Source organism: Antedon mediterranea, chromosome 5 (genome assembly GCF_964355755.1).
Source record: "Antedon mediterranea chromosome 5, ecAntMedi1.1, whole genome shotgun sequence".
NCBI classification, from domain to species: Eukaryota; Metazoa; Echinodermata; class Crinoidea; order Comatulida; family Antedonidae; genus Antedon; species Antedon mediterranea.
The window spans coordinates 24,319,953-24,339,886 of record NC_092674.1 but is presented as its reverse complement, the minus strand read 5'-3'; the positions used below and the strand labels follow the sequence as shown (position 1 = coordinate 24,339,886).

The following is a 19,934-nucleotide window of genomic DNA, read 5'->3' as shown; positions in this document are numbered from 1 at the left end:
ATTTTCGATTTTTTTCATTTTAGAATGATGTTTTGGGGGCTATTAGGTGTTGCTAGAATGTATATTGTTACAAAATATAAATTGGCCCTTTTGGGGAAAGCCCCATTTGAAAATCAAAAAAATTCGCGGGTGACGTCACTTTGCGAATATATTCCTATCCCTCCAATGGAAAATTTGCAGTTTTTTGGCTATAACTCTTGAAATCTATGGAGTATTTTCTAAAAAATGCTTGTGCATTTGCAGAAACGTATTTAGAATTTTTTTAGATAAAATTATTACCGCATAAACGGTTATTCATCGAGTAAATGACGATTTAAAATCTTAAAATCAACGGTTTTTTTCTGGCAATACCGAAGTTGGCCTGGCAACGTTGTCCGGGATACAGCTCCGTGCGCAATGATGCGTATCCATATTTTCCGTTCGTGTATTTTGTATATCGTTCGTAATTTATACTGCTAAAATGTGTTAGTTTCTTTAGTTTTTAGTTTTGCAGAATTAAATTAGTAATATGAGATGATAATTTATTTGTCACGAATCAGGCAGTTCAAAAACGAATGTTATTCATATTTTACTTTGGCTTGACAATGAGCGCAGCAAGTTGTTGATATCGCTTTGGTCCTTGGATGCACATGAAACGGAGCCTCGCCGCATGATGTGGGTGGTGGATCGACTCCGCGCGCTGGATTGGGGGCCTAGAGGCCTAGTAAAGGTTTGGGAGGTAGGCCTTCTAAATTCGTGTTTTAGAACAAACGAAGTACATTTTAGGGACCTATATTTCAACAACATTAGATATTGAATAAATTAGTATTAGTGTCAACGCTTCGCGTATCTTTCCAGGCCGTCGATCATTCACTGACTATCGGGCGGCATACACGCTCTCGATATCATCGTGTGTATGTGACGTCGTGAATATAGAGGCTTCCGACGGCCGTTGAAATAGAATATTGCAATGGCGTGAGTAATTTTCGCTAATTTACCATGGTATCTTAAAATTTCGTTTTTACTCAAAATACTATACGTTTTGTTTTTATTTGTATGGGTTTGTGTTAATTTGATACATTTAAATAAGATGTGTGAATTTCTTGAAAATCGAAATTCCATTTCAGGTCCATTTTAACCAATTTAACCTAACGACCGTAGTTCTATTTGAAGATTTATGATTTTTCTTGGTCAAAGCAAATTCCGTGATATAGTATCTCGTGTGTTTCGCAAGTGTCGCCTTTATTATATACACTAATTTCTTCTAGTTTTTCATAATACAAGCACCACATGTGATGCTGTATCACGGGATTTGCCTGATACTGGACACATTCTATACGTGGAGATATACAGCACTGAATATATCATATATAACACGTTACTATTTATTTCTTTTATAGAAACTACTACATTGGAAACGCCTGGATATCCAGATTTTTATCCAAATAAGGTGGATTGTATTTGGAAAATAACCGGAAACAAAGTTTCGATGTTGTTTGAAAATTTTGATATTGAGAAGCAAGAAGATTGTCAGTTTGACTTTGTTGACATAATGGACGGTGACGTTGAACACCCAGCGAGAGTAGGGAGGTAAGATAGGATTTGGTACTGCGCGGCGTTTACATGACTAACTACGGGGCGCCGTTCGGGACATTTTGTCAAAAAAATACAATTATGTGACATATTGATTCTATTCGGTCATCCCGAACGGCCCCACTCGTACTAACTACCTCGAGTAGAGCAGATCCCTCCTTTGAATCACCTCAATGAGAACATATCTATCACTACTACCACGAATACAATAACCTGGCCCTTCTTTGGACACCCATATTAAGAGACACCTCTATTAGTATTACCCGTGAAACTAACGAGCCGGGGAAGTTTCAACCTTCGGACAACCTCTGTTTAGGGTCAACCTCTAGTCAGGGTCAAGCCTATTCAGGGGACACTTCTATTAAGGAAGAAATTTGTTGGGTCACCAGACGGTGTCTCCCTATACGGTTGTATTATGAATTTGAGCACAATGCATTTGATTTATCAAAAACTGATTGTCAAAAGAAAAATTGGTTATTGAAAAAGTTTGCTTGAGCGATAAAACATTTACACATGTTCCTAACTTGTATTATTATAGGTTCTGTGGAAGCAGGTCACCACCTACACTGCTACGGTCGATAACGGGCGAATTTTGGATTAAATTTCAATCTGATGCGACTGTACAAGGAAAGGGATTCAGAGCTATCGTCAATGTAGAATAATTTATAGTAGCACTGCGCATGTCCGATAAAGTCAACGAAGAAGTTAGAGTAGACGCACTGCAAACATTAATTTTAATAACAATTATAATAATACGGATTTAAATTAATTGTAAACAAAATATAAACAAATTTCATAATAGTATTTTATAACAGGGGTTTTGTTTTATGAATATTAATTTAATTAATGTGTAATCAATAAATGGTACATGAGCATTGTTTCATTAACTGAAAAGCATCCCTCGAAACATATTCTGATTTGCGTTTTTTTTTATAGAATGAATTGCCTTTAAAAAATCCGCCACAGGCCACTGTTGACGGCAAAAAGTTGAGGGGTCAAATTATGACATTGTAGGTACGCATGCGTGAATATATCTTTGGGGACTGATATTGGACACTTCATGTGTGGATGGAGTGCATTTAAGTAATACAGTCTAACCAACATATCAGTTTTGTAATAATTATTAAATGTACGTATGTCCATTTCAAACATATACTAGTATTATACTGTACTCATATTCGCAATGGGATATTAGCAGCACGTAGTAAAATTAGTAGATTTTATTCATTTGTTTTCACGCGCCATTATATTTTCAAAACTGCTACTGTATTTACATATTTGAATTGAATATTGTTTTTGTTTTTAAAATATTTCATCTACCTCCAGTGTTATTATACAGGTAATGTTATTATGATATTCTTTCAATACGTGGCAACGTGGACCAAAATTCTTACGTAATATGACAAATTTAGCATTAACCTTTAACCATTGACCTCAGCAGCTGACCTTTAACCTTATAGTGAACTATTTGATGTCCCTTAGCAATTATTTAGTGCGGTTTAATTTACAAGAAAATAAGCTACGGCAAGAACAGTGTAACGATCAATACCACCCATTTACCCCCATTTTAATATATCGGTCCACTAGTCCACTAAACCATTATGTAACAATTAGATAACTACACTCCATGTCTAAACGAAGTTCAAAAGTTATATTAAACTTAGTAAGTTTTCACGTTTGCTACTGTTTGAATAAAGAAGGAAGAAATGTGCTTACTTTACCACTTTCTTAATTGTTTATTACAAAAACAGAATAATTTAGGTGTAGGCCTAGCACTTACGAAGAGCGATAATCTTTATTTAAGTTGTTAAGACATACAGATGGTTGAATTGTTGGGTATTTCATTGTTTTTGTTAATAAAATGTCCAAGTAATAAATTTTGAGTCTCACTTTTATTTACATCTACAAACAACGTAGGCATATTGGGAATACTTTATACAAAAGCATTAGAACATATGATTGTGGCTGGATTGTGCAAACTACGTTTAAACTAAACAATTTGGAGAGGGACAGACATCGTCAAAACAACAACCACCTGGACAAGGAGTAAAGCAACTAACTAAACGCACAATTCCAATGGAATCCCAGGTAAAAGTCGAAGGCCAGGAAAGAGATGAAAATGAAATCACTGGACAGATTAATAATTTAGACCCCTTTGTTTGGGACAGAGGACACCTTCAAGTGTAGCTGAAGGTTGGTGGTTAACGTGCTTGCCTTTCAATCCCAAGCTCCGGGGTTCCTGACATAGAGCCAGAGTTGTAATTCCCTAAGCCTCATTTGAGACTTAGTTTATAAGCACGATACATGATAAACTAGTTTATCCATCCTGTAATTGGTGAGTTTGTGCTCGCTGTTGGATGCGTATGAAGTAACAAGACAATAATACATGGCTGCAGTCGCGTGCTCAAGTTTATCGACCGACCAACCAACCAACCGACCGACATAGTGAGCTGTAGAGCCGCGACTGAAAAAAGAATTTAAAAAAAACTATCTTGTGAAAAGAACAAGAGGCAACACTTAAAGGCGTTCCTTTGTGGTTTTACTGTACTTGTATTGGAAACTCCATTGAATTTGATACATATTACAGGACATGTGGACATACTGTAAACTCAAACTAAATGACGAATTTTATTGTGGTGATTGAAGCTTCAATTAAAAATAGTCCAAAGCAAAAGATTAAATAGTGTACTATTTTAAAGCCAGTGTGTATATACGAAAAAGTGACAACCGTTTTCTACGGTGGCTGATTTCCGCCAAAGAAAATTTTTTTTAAATAATAATACGGCGTTATAACGCCATAAATATACAATCTGTTCACACGTACATGCGCATGCGTAGTACATCAACAAACCTCTCGGCGCATTCACAGATTTTAGAAAGTCACGTGGTACATTACTGGCCATCTTTGTGTCCAACTATGCCTATGTTGTGTATGGAGTCGAGTCATGTGCTTAAAAAATGAATAACATTCACAAGGTTTTAAATATCAAAACTATCGATTTGTTTAAAGGTTTTTGTTAAGATAACGCAATCTTAAAGTTACTGCGAAGATGATTTTAAACAACAAAATGTAAAAACAATGCATTACTATATCGCTGTACAAAATAAACGCGTAGAGCCAGCCAGAGCTGTTAAATTAAATGGATTAAAGCAATTTTATTATTGTTTTAACAAAAACCTTTAAACAAATTGATTCAATCCATTCAAAGTCGCAACTCTTTATGGCTCTGGATTTGTTGATGTACTACGCATGTGCATGTACGTGTGAACGGATTGTATAATTAGGGCGTTATAACGCCCTAATACGGCGTTATAACGCCCTAATACGGCGTTATAACGCCCTAATTAGTATTATTATAAAAAAAAAAAATTTCTTTGGCGGAAATTAGCCACCGTAGTTTTCACATACTTCGTTATCTTATCTCTTCTGTATAATACTAAAATACCAAAACTTTAATAAGTTAAAAACGAGAAAAGAAATAAACAAGAAACGAAACAAATTAAAACAGAGATAGATAATATTTGAATTGTATTTTATTTCAAAAGTATGAATTCCAATTACTCAATATTGTATGTATGCATTTGACATAATCGAATATCATTTTGAAATATAAAGACGAAAACAAAAAATAGCACACTCAATTTTAAACGAAACGTTTATGACAAAATACATGAATAATTTATATTTTATTTTCTCTTACAATATTAAATTATATCAATGGCAAACATGATAAAACATAAGTAATTTAATCGTAAGGAAAGTAACAAGAATTTACTAGTGGAGCATCTGAGGACGTAAAATGGTCCCTGAGTTCATTACAAGTTAACCGTATGAGGGGAACATGCGCCGCGTGTCTGACCTGAAATATCACTAATCATTTCATTAAAAACTTATTGATTGATTGATTAATAAACTTTATTTTATTTGGATCTTAACAAATTGTACCAACTTATAGTCGTTTTTCTCAAAAGCTAGACCAATATGATCATCATCAATTGCTGTAAGACACGAATATTCACTACTACCAGGGAATATCGGCAACTGGTTAGGCCATGTCTCTCCCATATCACCACTCCACTTTAGGGTCATATTAACACGCCCAGCCGTGGAAGATGGGTTAGAAAAAAATAGGGTGGTTCCCTGTAGAAGAATTGAACCACAGACGCTAGGCTCAATGAGATCTGCAACCAGTGTGGTTGATGTGACTGGGAAGGTTATTCCACCGTCAAAACTCATGCCTTGAATTCTACAGCGACAGTGATAGAAATGTGTATTGCGAGCGTTCACTAGTAATGTACCGTTAGGATATTCAATGATCTGTAAAAAGAGAATTGAAAATTGTGTAACAAAATAATATTAGGCCTATGTGAAACAAATTCGAGATTAGCGTTCTCGAACAAATCTGTTAAACAACCTTGTGTTGAAAATGGTTTTGACGCATAAAGGCGCGGCCAACTCAGACAGCGTCGTACGACAAGACCCGAAGAAATGTCTTGACTCGTTAGTGCTGTTCGAGATGAATCCCGACGAGATGAGTCGTCTTGAGATACCGTCGGGCATAGTTGTTAAGCCGTCGGGAGAACTTTAAATATGTTTAATGTTCCTCCCGACGAGGCGACTCGTCGGGCTTCGTCGTACGACCCTGTCTGAGTTGGCCTTAACCATAGAACCCATACCCATAGAATTCGGACAACAACATTCAAAATAGAACTTCAAAAACAAATCTCAAAGGTTGTTTTTTATTTTTTTTTTTTTACATTCTATACTATAAATAATATATATAAAGAATTGAAAAACTTGTTTTTTCATATACACTGAAGAGCAACCATGAGTGGATAGATAAAGTATAATTGAATATAGATTTACAAATCAAATATAAATTTAGCAGTTCAACTTACCTGTGCTTCTCCTGGTGCAAAATCTCCAGTTTTTTTATCACCTCCAAATGGCATTCCGACAAGACCGCCGCCAATATGCCATGTATCGCCATGATCTGGAAAAGAACAAGAATTATTCATAAATCATGAACAACCAATATCAATTCACAAGTACTATTACACTAAGATTCTAGTGGTTAAAATTCGATTGTTAGAATTATGAACAGAAAGGTAGAATATTTATAATTTTATTTCCCAATGGTAGGCACTGTAGTAAATCACCTTTCTGTATTCTGTATTCGTTGTGCGACAGCACAATTTATTTAATATATACGATCAAGAAAAATATAAAGTAAAAATGTCAGTTGCAAATAAAACCGTAAATTGAAATTGGTCTTTTCTACAGTGTTGCCCACAAAACCAACGCCTCAATATCTCATCCATGGGATGAACTATGACATAAAGCTACTGTACACATTGACATTATAAATTATAAAGGCCTCCACACTTAACATTTTTCTTTCGCTTTCATATTGTTTTTTTTTTCAATAGGTCCTATAATACAAACTTCTAGAAACGTTAATACTTTACGAAATATTTAATTTATTTAGTAATGAAAGATATAACTTACCATCACTATAAAAGCAAGCGACCGACTTCAATGCAAATGGTGTTCTGTGACCGCATGCTATCAATCGACCTTTGTTTGGTGCGAACTTCTTCTGTATTCCGTATCCTGGGCCTGGTGACAAATCGTAACCAAGAATCGCTGGATTTTGTAAGCCAAGATCTACCGGTTCACTCCAGGTATAACCCCAATCTTTGCTCTTCACAACAAAGTTGGTGGCTACGTTCTGTCTCTTCGGGCATCGATTGTGTGCACAGTAAACATACAGAATTATTATATACCCCTTTTCTTCATCTACCATAACTGTGCCTAAATTCAGGCCATCGTTCGCTTCGTAATCATCGACGATGAATACGGTCGGACCCCAGGATACACCCTTGTCCTTTGATCGTTTCATGGCAATGAATTTAGCCCCGACGTCCGTACTGGGAATGTCATATTTTCGGGCTTCAGTGAAGATAACCAGATCGCCGTTTGGTAGGTTGGTGATCACTGGTATCCGATACAAATAAACTTCGCCGGTTGAATTGCTTTCCCATATTACTTGCGACTTTATAATCGATGGATTAATTGCAATTACAATTAAACTACACGTATATAACACAAACGTTATTATTAGGTGATATCTAGGCATATTGTTGGCTATTTGTTAGTGACAATAGATTATTGCGATCCCCGTCGTCACATGCCTTTAACAACGCTGTTTTGCTAGATTGTATACGGCCTATGTTCTTGTACCTAGTCGCCTAATGGTACGCAAATTACGCCCGATAAGAAAAGCTTTTATGGTACACCAAATCGAAGGGCACTCGGGAGGAACATCCTGCACCAATCCCGCCCAATTACCACATAAAGGAAATAAAATATGAAGTTAAACTTCTAAAATAAAAATACATATCATTAAAGGCTCTACTTGCGCGCCATAGTGGATGAGCTTTCACTGTATCCAAAACAACCACCTATTCATACGTAAACAATAAAGTCAGGTGACTACAAACCCTGTTCAATCATGTGACTAATTGTGGTAAGTTCCATTTACTATGAGGTATTAACATTTTATTAAAAACATATTTTATTCATGTTAACATATTTAGTGATAGATTACATACTTAGGTATCATTATTTAGTTTTCCTTTTAGTAGATAGTCTGTTAGATAAGATGAATATATGATTAATTAGATCAAATTATAATTATATATATTTTTTAATTCCACCCTCTCTATCTAAATGAAGAGGAAGTTACAGAGTGGTGGTCGCCGCCGCCGCTACACGACACATAGAAAAATAAACATTCCTTACTTACTGTCAATTTAAGCCTACATCATGGAGAGTATGTCTACGTTTTTTAGTATACTATCAGCATTATTGATTACTGCATGTAATGGCTTAAACGTTGAAGTGGTTCTTGACCAGGTTTTGTTTGAGGGAGGCGATGAAGGCGAGGTTTATGCCTACCGTATACCAGTAGCAACGCTAACTGATGAGGGGAAAGTCGTTGTTTACGCCGAGGGTCGCAAGTACTCCAGATCCGATTCCAACTCTAAATTTGTCGCTGGAAGAAGCTCTGTAAACGGAGGCTACAGTTGGTCGGTAACAGAATTTGTAACGAGTAACTTTAAGTCCAATGATGGAATCAACCTTGGGGCTGTTTTGTATAATTCTGAGCAATCAGAAGTGTTGCTGTTTTACACGGAATGCGCGCATAGAACGTGTGCTAGCCGTGTGACTTCCAATTTTATGATCAAATCAGTGGACGGTGGTCTGTCTTGGGAAGAGCCCGTAGACATCGGAAAAATTGACGGCATAAATAGCAATTTATACAATTATTCGTGGTCTGCTGGGCCAGGGTATGGCATACAAAAGAAACTACAGCCCAACAAAGGTCGTCTTATTGTGTGTGGCCACACAATCAGACATATCTACTATGCGATGGAGTGCATAACCAGTGATGGTATGTACTAAAAGTCTAAGATATATCTATGATGTATACATTTTCATGCAATTTAAAATGTTTGTTTATACATATTGTAATCTCACTAGATGTTTTGTTTGAGTCAGAAAGCTGTATAATGGGTATTAAATATACACAAACATAGTCTAATTTATCTACTGTTTTTTTACAAAGATCAAGGAAAAACCTGGAAACTTGGAGCCTCTCAGGTAGCACTTCCCAAGTATGGACCTATGTATTCACGTGCATTTTGGCCAACAGAAGTACAGGTTTGTGAAAATGCCATCCATCAACTGGTGGTGCCATTGGCTTGTAAAGCTCTGTCTACACTATCAAACTAGTTTGACAAACAAAGTGTGATATGCCCAAACATGGTAGTGATGTATGCTCAAATATGGTAGTGATATGATATTATCATGTCCATATATGGGCACATCACATTTATTTTTGTCACATACAGTTTGATAGCGTTGACAGAGCTTTAAAGATCAACTCACACTCATACAGAAACAGCAATGAGTTCGAGGAGCTAGATCTCCTTAAAGCTCGGGTACAGGCATGAATTTTAAATATAATATCTGGTTAATTGTACATAAATCAAATATTTGTAACAGAAATCAGGACAAAAAAACATGAATTTCCCTTAATATGGTCAAACACAAAATTTGGCAAAATTCTGCCATAAAAACCAGGAAGACTTTTTTTCAGTAGTTAGGTAGTTTAACCTAGAAGGTGAAAAAAGATGGTGGGTATACGGTGGATAATTTTGGCTATAGCATGAAAATAAAAATCTAAAGTTGAATGAAAATACCAGAAATGTAAAATTCAAGTTATATTACCTATATTTAGTCATCTGATAAATCTTTTTACCACACGTTTATTTTTCATAGCTTTTTAAAATGCCTCTCTATTTACAAAATTTGTGTACAAAAGAATAGAGATTTTACTGTGTAATTTAAACTATCCCCCCACTGATAAGAAAGTGCTTATTTTAAACAAGCTCGTGTAACACAAATAAAATCCCAAAAATTATGAAACATAGGGGAAACTATAGATCGATAATTATTGGAATGTATGATCAATAGAAATTTTTTGCCCGCACCTGGCCTTTAAAGTAGAAACAGTAAAATAAGCCTATTAAAAGCTCTGTCTACAGTTAGTAGTTTCATAGTGTAGACAGTGCTTAAGTGAAATTTCATCAAAGAAATTGTTTAAATGAATGAATGGTACAAGGTAGAAATTAATTTTAAAAATACTAAGAATACATATAATATTGTCTCCTATTTTAATACAGTACAATTTTTTTTTGATACCCATTTTTCTTTTTCAGATCTCGGAACTAAAAAATGGCTCTATATTGTTCAATGTCCGGAATGAGCGGAAATACTTTTGTGCCTGCCGCATTATAATGCTGAGTAACGACGGGGGCGATACAATCGACTTCAATAGCGTTCGTTTCGATACCACATTAATTGATCCCACTGACGCAGGTGGAATTCTCAAACACGGTGACCTCATGTTTTTCAGCAATGCAGCCAATGCTGGAGCGAGAGAGAACATTACCTTGAGATGGAGTGCGAATGAAGGCCAATCATGGGATGGAGCCGTCAATATTTACCCGGGACCAGCAGCATATTCAACGTTGACGAGCGTCGATGAGAACCATATTGGCGTATTGTATGAAAGGAGTATGAAGGGAAATAGTGATGCTGGTAGCATCTGGTTCACATTGGTTAAAATTCACTAAATATTGTTTTCACTATTCAAATTTACATATATTTTTTATAGTTTCTGTGGGTCTGTAAAGTATACAATATACACATGATTTTTCAAACAAGAAATGTATAATACCGTAGTTCCCCGGGTATAATCCCACCCCCCTTGTACGTGAAATTTGCCCGAATTTGGGAGGTGGGACTATACCCGGGGATTTCCCGGTGCATGAACTGAAAATGACAACATTTAGGCTATCTAAAGCTATATTCCGATGTAGGCCTAGACGTTAGACTGCCAGGTCATCTAGGCCTAGGCAGCCTAATTGGTCTATGCCTACTGTATAGATTTTCTCCCAGATTTCTACTTAAAAAATACCCTAAAATGTGATCTGGGCCTGGCTTCCTAAATAATATCGACATATTCTCATACGAGTTCTCCGTCTTTCCTCCCGATTCCCCACGCTCGAGCTATGTGCAAATGGCATGTTGTTGCATGTGACACGAACTACAGTACTGCTCCTGTCGGTATAGAGGGCGGTGTTTATTTTATGGTAATCAAGCATGCAGTAGTGTAAACAAGGCATGCATGTACACGGCGAGCGAGTGTGCGGCGAATGCATGATGTGCAGAACGCGAAGATCGGGGCGATGATATTAAGGTTGTATTCAACTTTACGATGGCCAATGTTTGATGAGTTTTAAGTCAGCCGAATTCAGAGAAATGACTCTATTTTTTGGTGAGAATTTCTTTAAAAAAAATCGGCCTAGCTAGCTAGGCCTACCTCTGTCCTAATGATAAATTATACACTGGGACTTTGCCCGAGGATATGCTTGCGTGCGAAGGTAATCGTAAAGTCGGGGGTGGGATTATACTCGAGGTGGGATTATACCCGAGGAACTACGGTAGTTGTTTTTGTAAAATTATCAAAGTCTACATAATATTAGGTAAAAACTCTTGCCAGGAATAAGAGATAATGTTTAGATCAGGTAAAACATAGCATCATAATTACCATATTAGTAAATATGCACTTTTTCTATATGGTATGATCAGTGAAAGAGAGTTGTATGCAATTACATAAACAATAATTTGGTTTTGGTTTCATAACTCATAAATTAAATTACATAGGATTTAATTGTCCAATAAGATTTTGAAATTGAGATTATTGATTAGTGAGTGAGTGGCCGAGTGGTTAAGACAGTGGAACCGTAATTACGTAGCCATAACATCGGCAGGGGTTCGAGGCTAACTCACTCCATGGTTCTGGTGGTAGAACGAGTCTTCTTGGATAAGGACTATAAAACGTAGGTCCAGTGTACACATCTAGCTCGTGTGCACTTTAAAGAACCTAGTACATCTTTCGAGACGAGTAGGGGGTTACCCCGGTGTATTAGTACATCACAGCCACTGATCACCAACTGGGCCCTCTGGGAGACCAGTCTTTGACTGAAGAGGTTACCCAGTACAGTATAAATATAAATTTCAATAAATATAAATTTCAAAAAATTTTAAACTGAAAACTCTTGCCAGGAATAAGAGATACTTTTTATGTCAGGTAGTACATAGCATCATAATTACCATTAGTTAATATGCACTTTTTTTTCTTCTTTCTTTGCGATTACAATTACATTTATAATAATTTGGTTTTGGTTTCATAACTCATATTAACAATTAAATTGCAGGATTCAATTGTCATATAAGACTTGAAATAGAGGAAGGGAACTTGGAAGCACAAAGTGTTGTATTGCATTGATGGGTTTGGGGGGGGGGGGGTTACTACTATACGTAGTAAGAAGATATAAGAGATGATTTTGAATAATACTGTATACTATACTATATGTTCTGTTAAGTAATGATGTGGGGCTCTTGGTTAGTGGTGGTTGGGGGAGATGGTTGATCCTGAATTAATACGGGGAACGAACAAGTTTCTATGACAATTTAATGATAATGTAAGATTATTTGAGCAACCCTCTAACAGAGCGGTGGTGGTTACGTGTTATCTGTCGATCTATGTACAGTATTTTTGTTATATTGTTTTTTTATATATATATTCAATAAATATAAGCAATGCATTTTGTTTTCAGTTGATTATTATTTGTGATACAGTATTAGTGAGTTGTCAAATCCAGATTTGCCAGAGCTGCGGCGAAAATAGGTTGAACTAGATTTGAATTTGTCTACCAAATTTAAGCCACACATAGATATGTGGTCACAGACAACTCCATTAAATTTTGGAGGCAATCTGGACCAGGATCTCAATTCTGGACCATTTGTTTATAATTTTACTAATTTTAGGCCGTATGTCAAATCTACAATCACGATTCTTAATACCATTTCCTCTTTTTTACTCCCTGCTAATTGTTTTTTTAAAACCATATAGCCGCTAATGTAGAACAATCCTATGACTACTGGTTTATACTAAAAGACTAAAACAAACACAAACAATAACATCTCGTTTTTAAAATCATATTAATATTTACAACCAGATATTCACATAATTTTTATTTATAATTATTAATTATGATTAGTTTGTCTTTTTTAGTGTTCAAATACCTAAATAAAGAATTTATATTAAAATTATGATTTATAGTTTAATTTAAATATTAACTAATAATTCTAAATAAATATTAATTTATCTATGAAGTTTCAGGTGAGGATATTCGATTAATTGCCATCTCTTTTAGTTTTCTGCGATCAATCTAAAAAAATGAAAAAATATATACTGTATCTATTGTGCTTTAAATGAGTTTACTGTGTGGTGATTTTGTATTGGAATTTAAAGTGGTTTTCTTTTTCTTTCTACATATGGCAATGGGCTCAAGAAAGAAAAACCTTGAGCTGGGCGTCAACGGTTAAAGTTGGTATTTATACCATTTTTTCAATTCACAACTGTCAAAACGAAAGTAAACACGTGATGCACTGCCTAAAGTCTTTCCACACAAAACAGCAAATTCGTGTACCTGGTTGTTTGAGGGTAAATTCAATTTTCTAGTCATTATCTTGTTTTAATTTGTAATTCGAATATTTACAAATATTTTATGCAATACATTAGAATATTTAGGGCTCAACAAAGAGTCCCCTGAATAGTAGTAGTTGCGTTGAAATATATACAGTATATGGGCCGGCGCTCTCATTAGTTTCATGAGGAAGTGTCCGGACCCCTTAAGCCCGGCGCACACTAGAGCTTTCGGCTGAGCCAACTGCCACGAGTAACACTTGCCTCACAGTGTGCGCCGGGGATTTCGTGAGGAATTGGCACGCGTGCCGCTGAGGAAAATATCTATTGTGTTTAATATTTTTTGGCACGCGTGCCATTTTCCTCAAGTGTGCGCCGAACGTGAGCTTCCTGCTCACTAAAAAATTCCACTGCGCATGACATGTTCTGATTTATTATGATATTTCAGCGCGTGCCGTATAGCGTAGTAAGTAATTATCCAATCAGAAAATCGCGTACTCAAGGCGTTTAGTGTGCGTCCGATAGAACGCGAACATAGTTTGCGGCAAATTTTTTAGTGAGCCAAGTGTTACTCGTGCCAGTTGGCTCAGCCGAAAGCTCTAGTGTGCGCCGGGCTTTAATACTACTAGTACGAGATTTTTCAAAGTTCCCTCCACAAAATTGGTAAATTGGAAAAGAAAAATTAAGGAAAGGAAAAATGTAAACGTTTGGATTAAAAGTTTCCTTGTGGAAGAAGGCAGCGGATCATCCTTCGAATTGAGCGAGTGAGCATCGGCAAGGGTTCAAGGCTCACTCGCTCCATGGTTCTGGTGGTAAAGTCGAGTCGAGGCTTTTCGGATAAGGACTATAAACCGTAGCTCCAGTGTACACATCTAGCTCATGCGCACTTTAAAGAACCTAGTACATCTTTTGAGACGTTTAAGGGGTTACCCCACGGTGTACTAGTACACTCACAGCCACTGATCATAACTGGGTCTTCTGGGAGAATCTTTGACTGAAGAGGTTACCCAGTATAAATAAGTTAAGTTAAGTTAAGTTAAGGCTCCATTTCTTTTCAGGAATATAGGGTCTAGCAATCAAGTAAGGTACATTTGTTACTATTTCAATACCTTGCATTGCTAGTAACTGTAGTTGCTGGTTTTATTAATAACTTAATAAAAAGATTTCATATGAAAACTAACCTTTCCTGTGACGCCACAAGGAAACTCGTCTTCAAATACCAGGATGTGTTTTGGTTTTGCAAAGATTGGTATCTGCAAAAATAATTGAAAGATTTTTCTTTTTTCAATTGTTCGTATTTAGACCAATAGTACAGAAAATAGTAAATTGCAATGACGTCACCAAACATTTTAAAAGGATATAGTTTGCAAACAAAAGCGGATGTGTTTTATTTGGTAAAAATAAAAAATGATGTAAAAACCAAATACAAAAAAAGGAATAAGGAAATGTTTCCAACTCTTTTAAATGTAGCATAGGTAAATATATCAACATTTTTAGTAACTTAAATAAGGAGCAGAACTTTGTAAAGGCTAAGATGATAACAATTGATGATAATAGATAAATATGCATTTTTCATACATAAAGCAAAAGAAATAAAAACAGGTTTCATCCTAGAAATATAAGATAACCATCTATGCTTCTTAAAAATAATATTTTCACATGTCCAATCAAATGACATTATGATTAGTTTGAGCAATAATATCGTGACAATACGATTTTAATGTTTTTATTGAACATATTAATTTTATCAAATGACAGCATAAATGATATGCTATATAGTTCTAGAACGAAAACTTTTCCAATTTCTTTTGTTTTATGTAAGAAAATGTATGTTTATCTATTTATCGGCCTTTAAACCTATAAACCTGACAATTTTGTACATTAACAAAATATGTTTCATTTATTAAACAGCATTGACGTTCTAAACTTTTCTGATTTCGTTGCAGGTTTCACTCTCAACTTCAGGTTTTTTTCATAAACACAGCTCTCACAAAATTGCAAATATTCCAAATTTTCAAGATTTCATACATTTCTTGATTAAATAAAAAGAAAACCTCATTACCTTATCCAAACAGAACTTTTCTAGATCTTCTTTATAGCTATTAACAACTGACTTAAGTCTGAAAAACACCCAGAAATAGAAAATAAATTAATTTCATACTTAATACTGTACAGTATGTGGGGGAGTTATTTTCTGAAGGATCACCATTTTGTCAAATTCTTTTGTCAAAGTAAATATTCAAGCTCATAGACAGAGGTGGCAGGGGGGGGGGGGGTGTTTGTGTCCTTTTTTATCACAGACCAGCAGAATTAATGGTAAATAGGCCTAAATGTGAATGGACTCTCCTGTAAAAACCCCGGCTACAGGCTTGATATTCACCATACTAATTAGTTACTTTTACCCTGTCATGTGTAGCAGGGTCCCAGAATAAGTGTGGTCATTTTATTGCATTGGGAATGTTATATTTTTAATATTTAATATTTTTATTGTTTGTACTACCTTTCTAAATGTTTTTTATATTTTCATTTTGCATGAGTGAAACGCTTTTGTTAAACTTCAATCTTTTGATTGCAATAAAGTTCTATTCGTATTCGTATATTAGTAGAATGCAATCACCTTATACATGCACACACGTCTTCTCCAGTTAATTTGTTTGGTACACCAATAACCTAAATAATAAAAGGAATAAGTGATGCATAACCACAAAATACAAATGTTTTCATAAAAATGCTTTATTTAGACTCAAGGTCAATATCAGTACTAAACACAAGCCCAATAATACAGAAACAATGGCCTGACCAAAACTTATATCCTTTTCACATCTGCAGAAAGTAACAACTTTCAACAAGTTGTAACCAGGTTTACATAATGTGAAGACAATTTTGTGGAAATCTCGTTTTTGTTTTTTACTTCCGAGATATCCCGAGTTGTTACTGCACATGCATAATTGCCATGATATTAAACTGACCAATTATATTAATCAAATAGCGCTCAATTATACCCTCTCCCGAGATTTCTCAAGGTTCGCGTATGCGTGTATGAACTTAAAACGTGTAATAAATCAAGATCAAACTATGTTACAATTATAATTTATTCAGATGTGAAAAGGGTATTAGAGTGGATTTAGTATAGTTAGGCTGTGGATTAATTCATGATAATGTAGGAGAGGAAGCCTATTGACATACTGTAGTACAGTAACACAATATTTGCTCACCTGAACTTGCTTGACTGCTGGATGTTTAAAGATAACAGATTCAACTTCCGTTGGATAAACATTCAAGTTGTTACTAAATATAGTGTCCTGTAACAGTACGAGATTATCATTAAATCGTATACAGTATTGCTTGCATGGCAACCGAAGTAAAATAGTTAGTCATTCTTGAATAGGAAATATTTAGTTTAGAATGATTGTCTCAAATGCTTAACATAAGCAACAAAACAGGACAAGTACATGCAAAATGAGGCATGATTACATAATAAGTATGTAATCCTGCCTCATTTTGGTTTATATAAATTAAAACAGTCAAGATGCATAATATTACATAAAAATACGAGAATAAGATTTGTTACATTTGCAATATTTTTGATATATTGATGAATTATATTGAGGACGGTCGTGAAGTGGTTCCCCGAATGATCGTAAAATCAAAACGGTACTGGATATGATCAACTAGCTTTCTTGTAACCAACTAGCCATTGATTCATAGAAGTACTGATGTAGCAGCCTATCTGTACAACGACTATAGAATGTGACCGAGACATGACTTACCACAACTTTTAGGTGACAGAAGATTTAACCAAATTTGTAAGTGGATATCATAACATACAAATAAATTAACAGTAATATGTCTTAGTATAAACAGTTAATTTAAATATAAGGAAGAAAATCAAGGAGATTATGGAGCGGCAAAATAGTCATGACATTCAAGAAAAATGTGATTCTGTCAGAGGATGTCAAATGTAATATATTACAATTACAATATTATATTACACCTCTAAGCAGGAAAAATGTATCAAAATGTAGTTTAAATTTGCAATGGTTTCATTTCGCACTGACTTTCTTCACTGTTAACATACGGTTTCTATGTTTCCATTTTAATAACATATTGACCATAGTTTCTTTGTACGCCACATACCTTAACTCTACCAATAATAGTTATGTACCCATCTTTGTCTAACTTGCCAATATCTCTGAAATTAAAGTTAAATTAGTTTGTAATAATGTTTATCTAGTAATATTATTACATGATCAACACAATAAATGGGGAAATCCCAAAAGAGTGTACTTATGAATACTAAATGGGGAAATCCCAAAAGAGTGTACTTATGAATACATTCTGAAGCTCTGTTTACACTATCAAATTTTATGTGACAAAAAAATGCGATTTGCCCATGGACACGCGTCGATGATGTCATATCACTACCATATTTGGGAATATCACTACCATATTTGGGTACATCACACTTTTTTTTAAAAACTAGTTTGATAGTGTAGACAGAGCTTAACAATTGGCAAAACATATCTGCTTATTTTAATGGTAAACATTAATTAATGAAAGCTTATTTAGGCGAGCCTCAAACTCTTACCGATGTTATTACGGTTCCACTGTCTTAACCGCTCGGCCATTCACTCACTCATATATGGTTTCAGATTGAAAGTGAGGGAGGTTTAAGTACAGTATACCATTTTGTGTTTACTACATGTATTTTCAATGTTTAAAAAAAATGATCTGAGGTACTAACATTACGAGCTTTACATAAATAATTCTATACACTGTTTCAATTCAATTTAATTTTCTTACCCAGTTTTTATCCATCCATGTTTATTTTTTACTTGTTTAGTTGTCTCAGAATCTCCGTAATAGCCGCAAAACGATACTGGATTACGAACCCAAACCTCTCCCCTTTCACCAATCTTTACTGCATACTCATCTCTATCTACAATCTGAACCTTTTATAAAACATAAATATATTTGATTAATTAAAGATATTATAAATTTAATTGACTCAAAAGAAAAGTGTTCAATGCTTGAATAATAATTTTGTTTATTTCAACTTCACACCTCCACAGCTTTTATTGACCTAACAAAATTACGCGAGTTGCAACCCTGGCACTAGGTCCGTTGGTAATGTTGATGATGAAAAGGATGAAGATGGTGTTGACAATGAGTTCAATGGTTTCTACGACAAGGGGAATGATGATGTTATCATCCCGCTGGATCCGCACCTGGGATGTTCATGATTATTCAAATTGACATTAATAATGTTTATGATGATAATGGGAAAGAGGGGTAGTGCAGGGTGGTGTAATAATTGGTGATGCGGATTTAATATTTACCTCAACATAGGGTAGTGGCTGGCCAACTGTTGAAGCTGTTTCAATGAGGTTTTTGTGGCGCAGCATACTTATCATAGCTGTTTCTGTTGACCCATACGTAATCTTTGGGAAAAAAAGAATAGTGTTTTTTAAAGAGTCTGGCATGGTTCTTTTTACTCTCCGTTTACTTTCACATTTTGATTTTGCTAAATTACCCAACTGTAATTACCGAGGGCATGTGGTACAGTGTGTTGGATGTTGGAGAAATGTTCAATACATTAATCAAGCAATAGAACCCCTATTAAGGGACACCTTCAAGGCCCAACAAAGTTTTCCCATAATACAGTTAGGTTGTACCCTGAATAAGGTTGGCCATAGTGGTAAAACATATATATTGCCTTTTGTTCGTTTCACAGGAAAGTGTCCCCTTAATAGGAGTGTCCCCTTAATAGGAATGTTCCCTTAATAGAAGTGTTCCCTTAATATGAGTGTTCCCTATAATAGGAGTGTCCCCTTAATAGGAGTGTCCCCTTAATAGAAGTGTCCTCTTAATAGGAGTGTTCCCTTAATATGAGTTATCCCTTAATATGAGTTATCCCTATAATAGGAGTGTCCCATTTAATAGGAGTGTCCCCTTAATAGGAATGTTCCCTTAATAGAAGTGTTCTCTTAATATGAGTTATCCCTTAATATGAGTTATCCCTATAATAGGAGTGTCCCATTTAATAGGAGTGTCCCATTTAATAGGAGTGTCCCCTTAATAGGAATGTTCCCTTAATAGAAGTGTTCTCTTAATATGAGTGTTCCCTTAATATGAGTGTTCCCTTAATAATAGGAATGTCCCCTTAATAGAAGTGTTCCCTTAATATGAGTTTTCCCTATAATAGGAGTGTCCCCTTAATAGGAGTCTCCTTAATAG

The 19,934-nt window shown here is 35.2% G+C and overlaps 4 protein-coding genes across 8 annotated transcripts in view; 2 read left to right on the top strand and 2 right to left on the bottom strand.

The window, feature by feature from the left end:
* LOC140049995 (bone morphogenetic protein 1 homolog) overlaps positions 1-4,000 on the top strand; it is a 42,770-nt gene extending 38,770 nt beyond the window's left edge. For both annotated transcript variants that reach the window (XM_072094974.1, XM_072094975.1), the window contains exons 15-16: positions 1,380-1,569; positions 2,111-4,000. In XM_072094974.1, coding sequence (XP_071951075.1) covers positions 1,380-1,569; positions 2,111-2,234 — 314 coding nt within the window. In that variant the 3' untranslated portion in view covers positions 2,235-4,000. The remainder of the gene's footprint in view (positions 1-1,379; positions 1,570-2,110) is intronic.
* Positions 1-19,934, bottom strand: part of LOC140049997 (medium-chain acyl-CoA ligase ACSF2, mitochondrial-like) — a 46,672-nt gene that overhangs the window by 17,630 nt on the left and 9,108 nt on the right. For 3 of the 4 annotated variants that reach the window (XM_072094981.1, XM_072094980.1, XM_072094978.1), the window contains 7 exons: positions 19,037-19,138; positions 18,501-18,649; positions 17,835-17,889; positions 16,913-16,999; positions 16,315-16,367; positions 15,760-15,817; positions 14,879-14,950 (listed from right to left, as the gene is read on the bottom strand). In XM_072094981.1, the coding sequence (XP_071951082.1) occupies positions 14,879-14,950; positions 15,760-15,817; positions 16,315-16,367; positions 16,913-16,999; positions 17,835-17,889; positions 18,501-18,649; positions 19,037-19,138 (576 nt within the window). Of the gene's footprint in view, positions 1-12,847; positions 13,441-14,878; positions 14,951-15,759; positions 15,818-16,314; positions 16,368-16,912; positions 17,000-17,834; positions 17,890-18,500; positions 18,650-19,036; positions 19,139-19,934 lie in introns of those variants that run through there. The other variant, XM_072094979.1, reaches the window with a different exon arrangement.
* LOC140049000 (sialidase-1-like) lies at positions 5,085-7,843 on the bottom strand. The gene is made up of 3 exons (XM_072093812.1): positions 7,082-7,843; positions 6,472-6,566; positions 5,085-5,890 (listed from the first exon to the last, which is right to left on the bottom strand). The coding sequence occupies exons 1-3, from the start codon at positions 7,710-7,712 to the stop codon at positions 5,489-5,491; spliced, it is 1,128 nt and encodes a 375-aa protein (XP_071949913.1). The 5' UTR covers positions 7,713-7,843; the 3' UTR covers positions 5,085-5,488.
* LOC140049999 (sialidase-1-like) lies at positions 8,340-12,779 on the top strand. Its single transcript, XM_072094982.1, has 3 exons — positions 8,340-9,029; positions 9,204-9,298; positions 10,360-12,779. Exons 1-3 carry the CDS (start codon positions 8,402-8,404, stop codon positions 10,774-10,776), a joined length of 1,140 nt encoding a protein of 379 aa, XP_071951083.1. The 5' UTR covers positions 8,340-8,401; the 3' UTR covers positions 10,777-12,779.

Coding starts and splice junctions, on each gene's coding strand:
- LOC140049999 (XM_072094982.1), top strand. CDS start 8,402: ATGGAGAGTATGTCTACGTTTTTTAGTATACTATCAGCATTATTGATT. Junction 9,030..9,203: donor GGAGTGCATAACCAGTGATG/GTATGTACTAAA, acceptor TTTTTTACAAAG/ATCAAGGAAAAACCTGGAAA. Junction 9,299..10,359: donor TTTGGCCAACAGAAGTACAG/GTTTGTGAAAAT, acceptor TTTCTTTTTCAG/ATCTCGGAACTAAAAAATGG.
- LOC140049000 (XM_072093812.1), bottom strand. CDS start 7,712: ATGCCTAGATATCACCTAATAATAACGTTTGTGTTATATACGTGTAGT. Junction 6,567..7,081: donor CGCTTGCTTTTATAGTGATG/GTAAGTTATATC, acceptor GTTCTTTTCCAG/ATCATGGCGATACATGGCAT. Junction 5,891..6,471: donor TTGCACCAGGAGAAGCACAG/GTAAGTTGAACT, acceptor CTCTTTTTACAG/ATCATTGAATATCCTAACGG.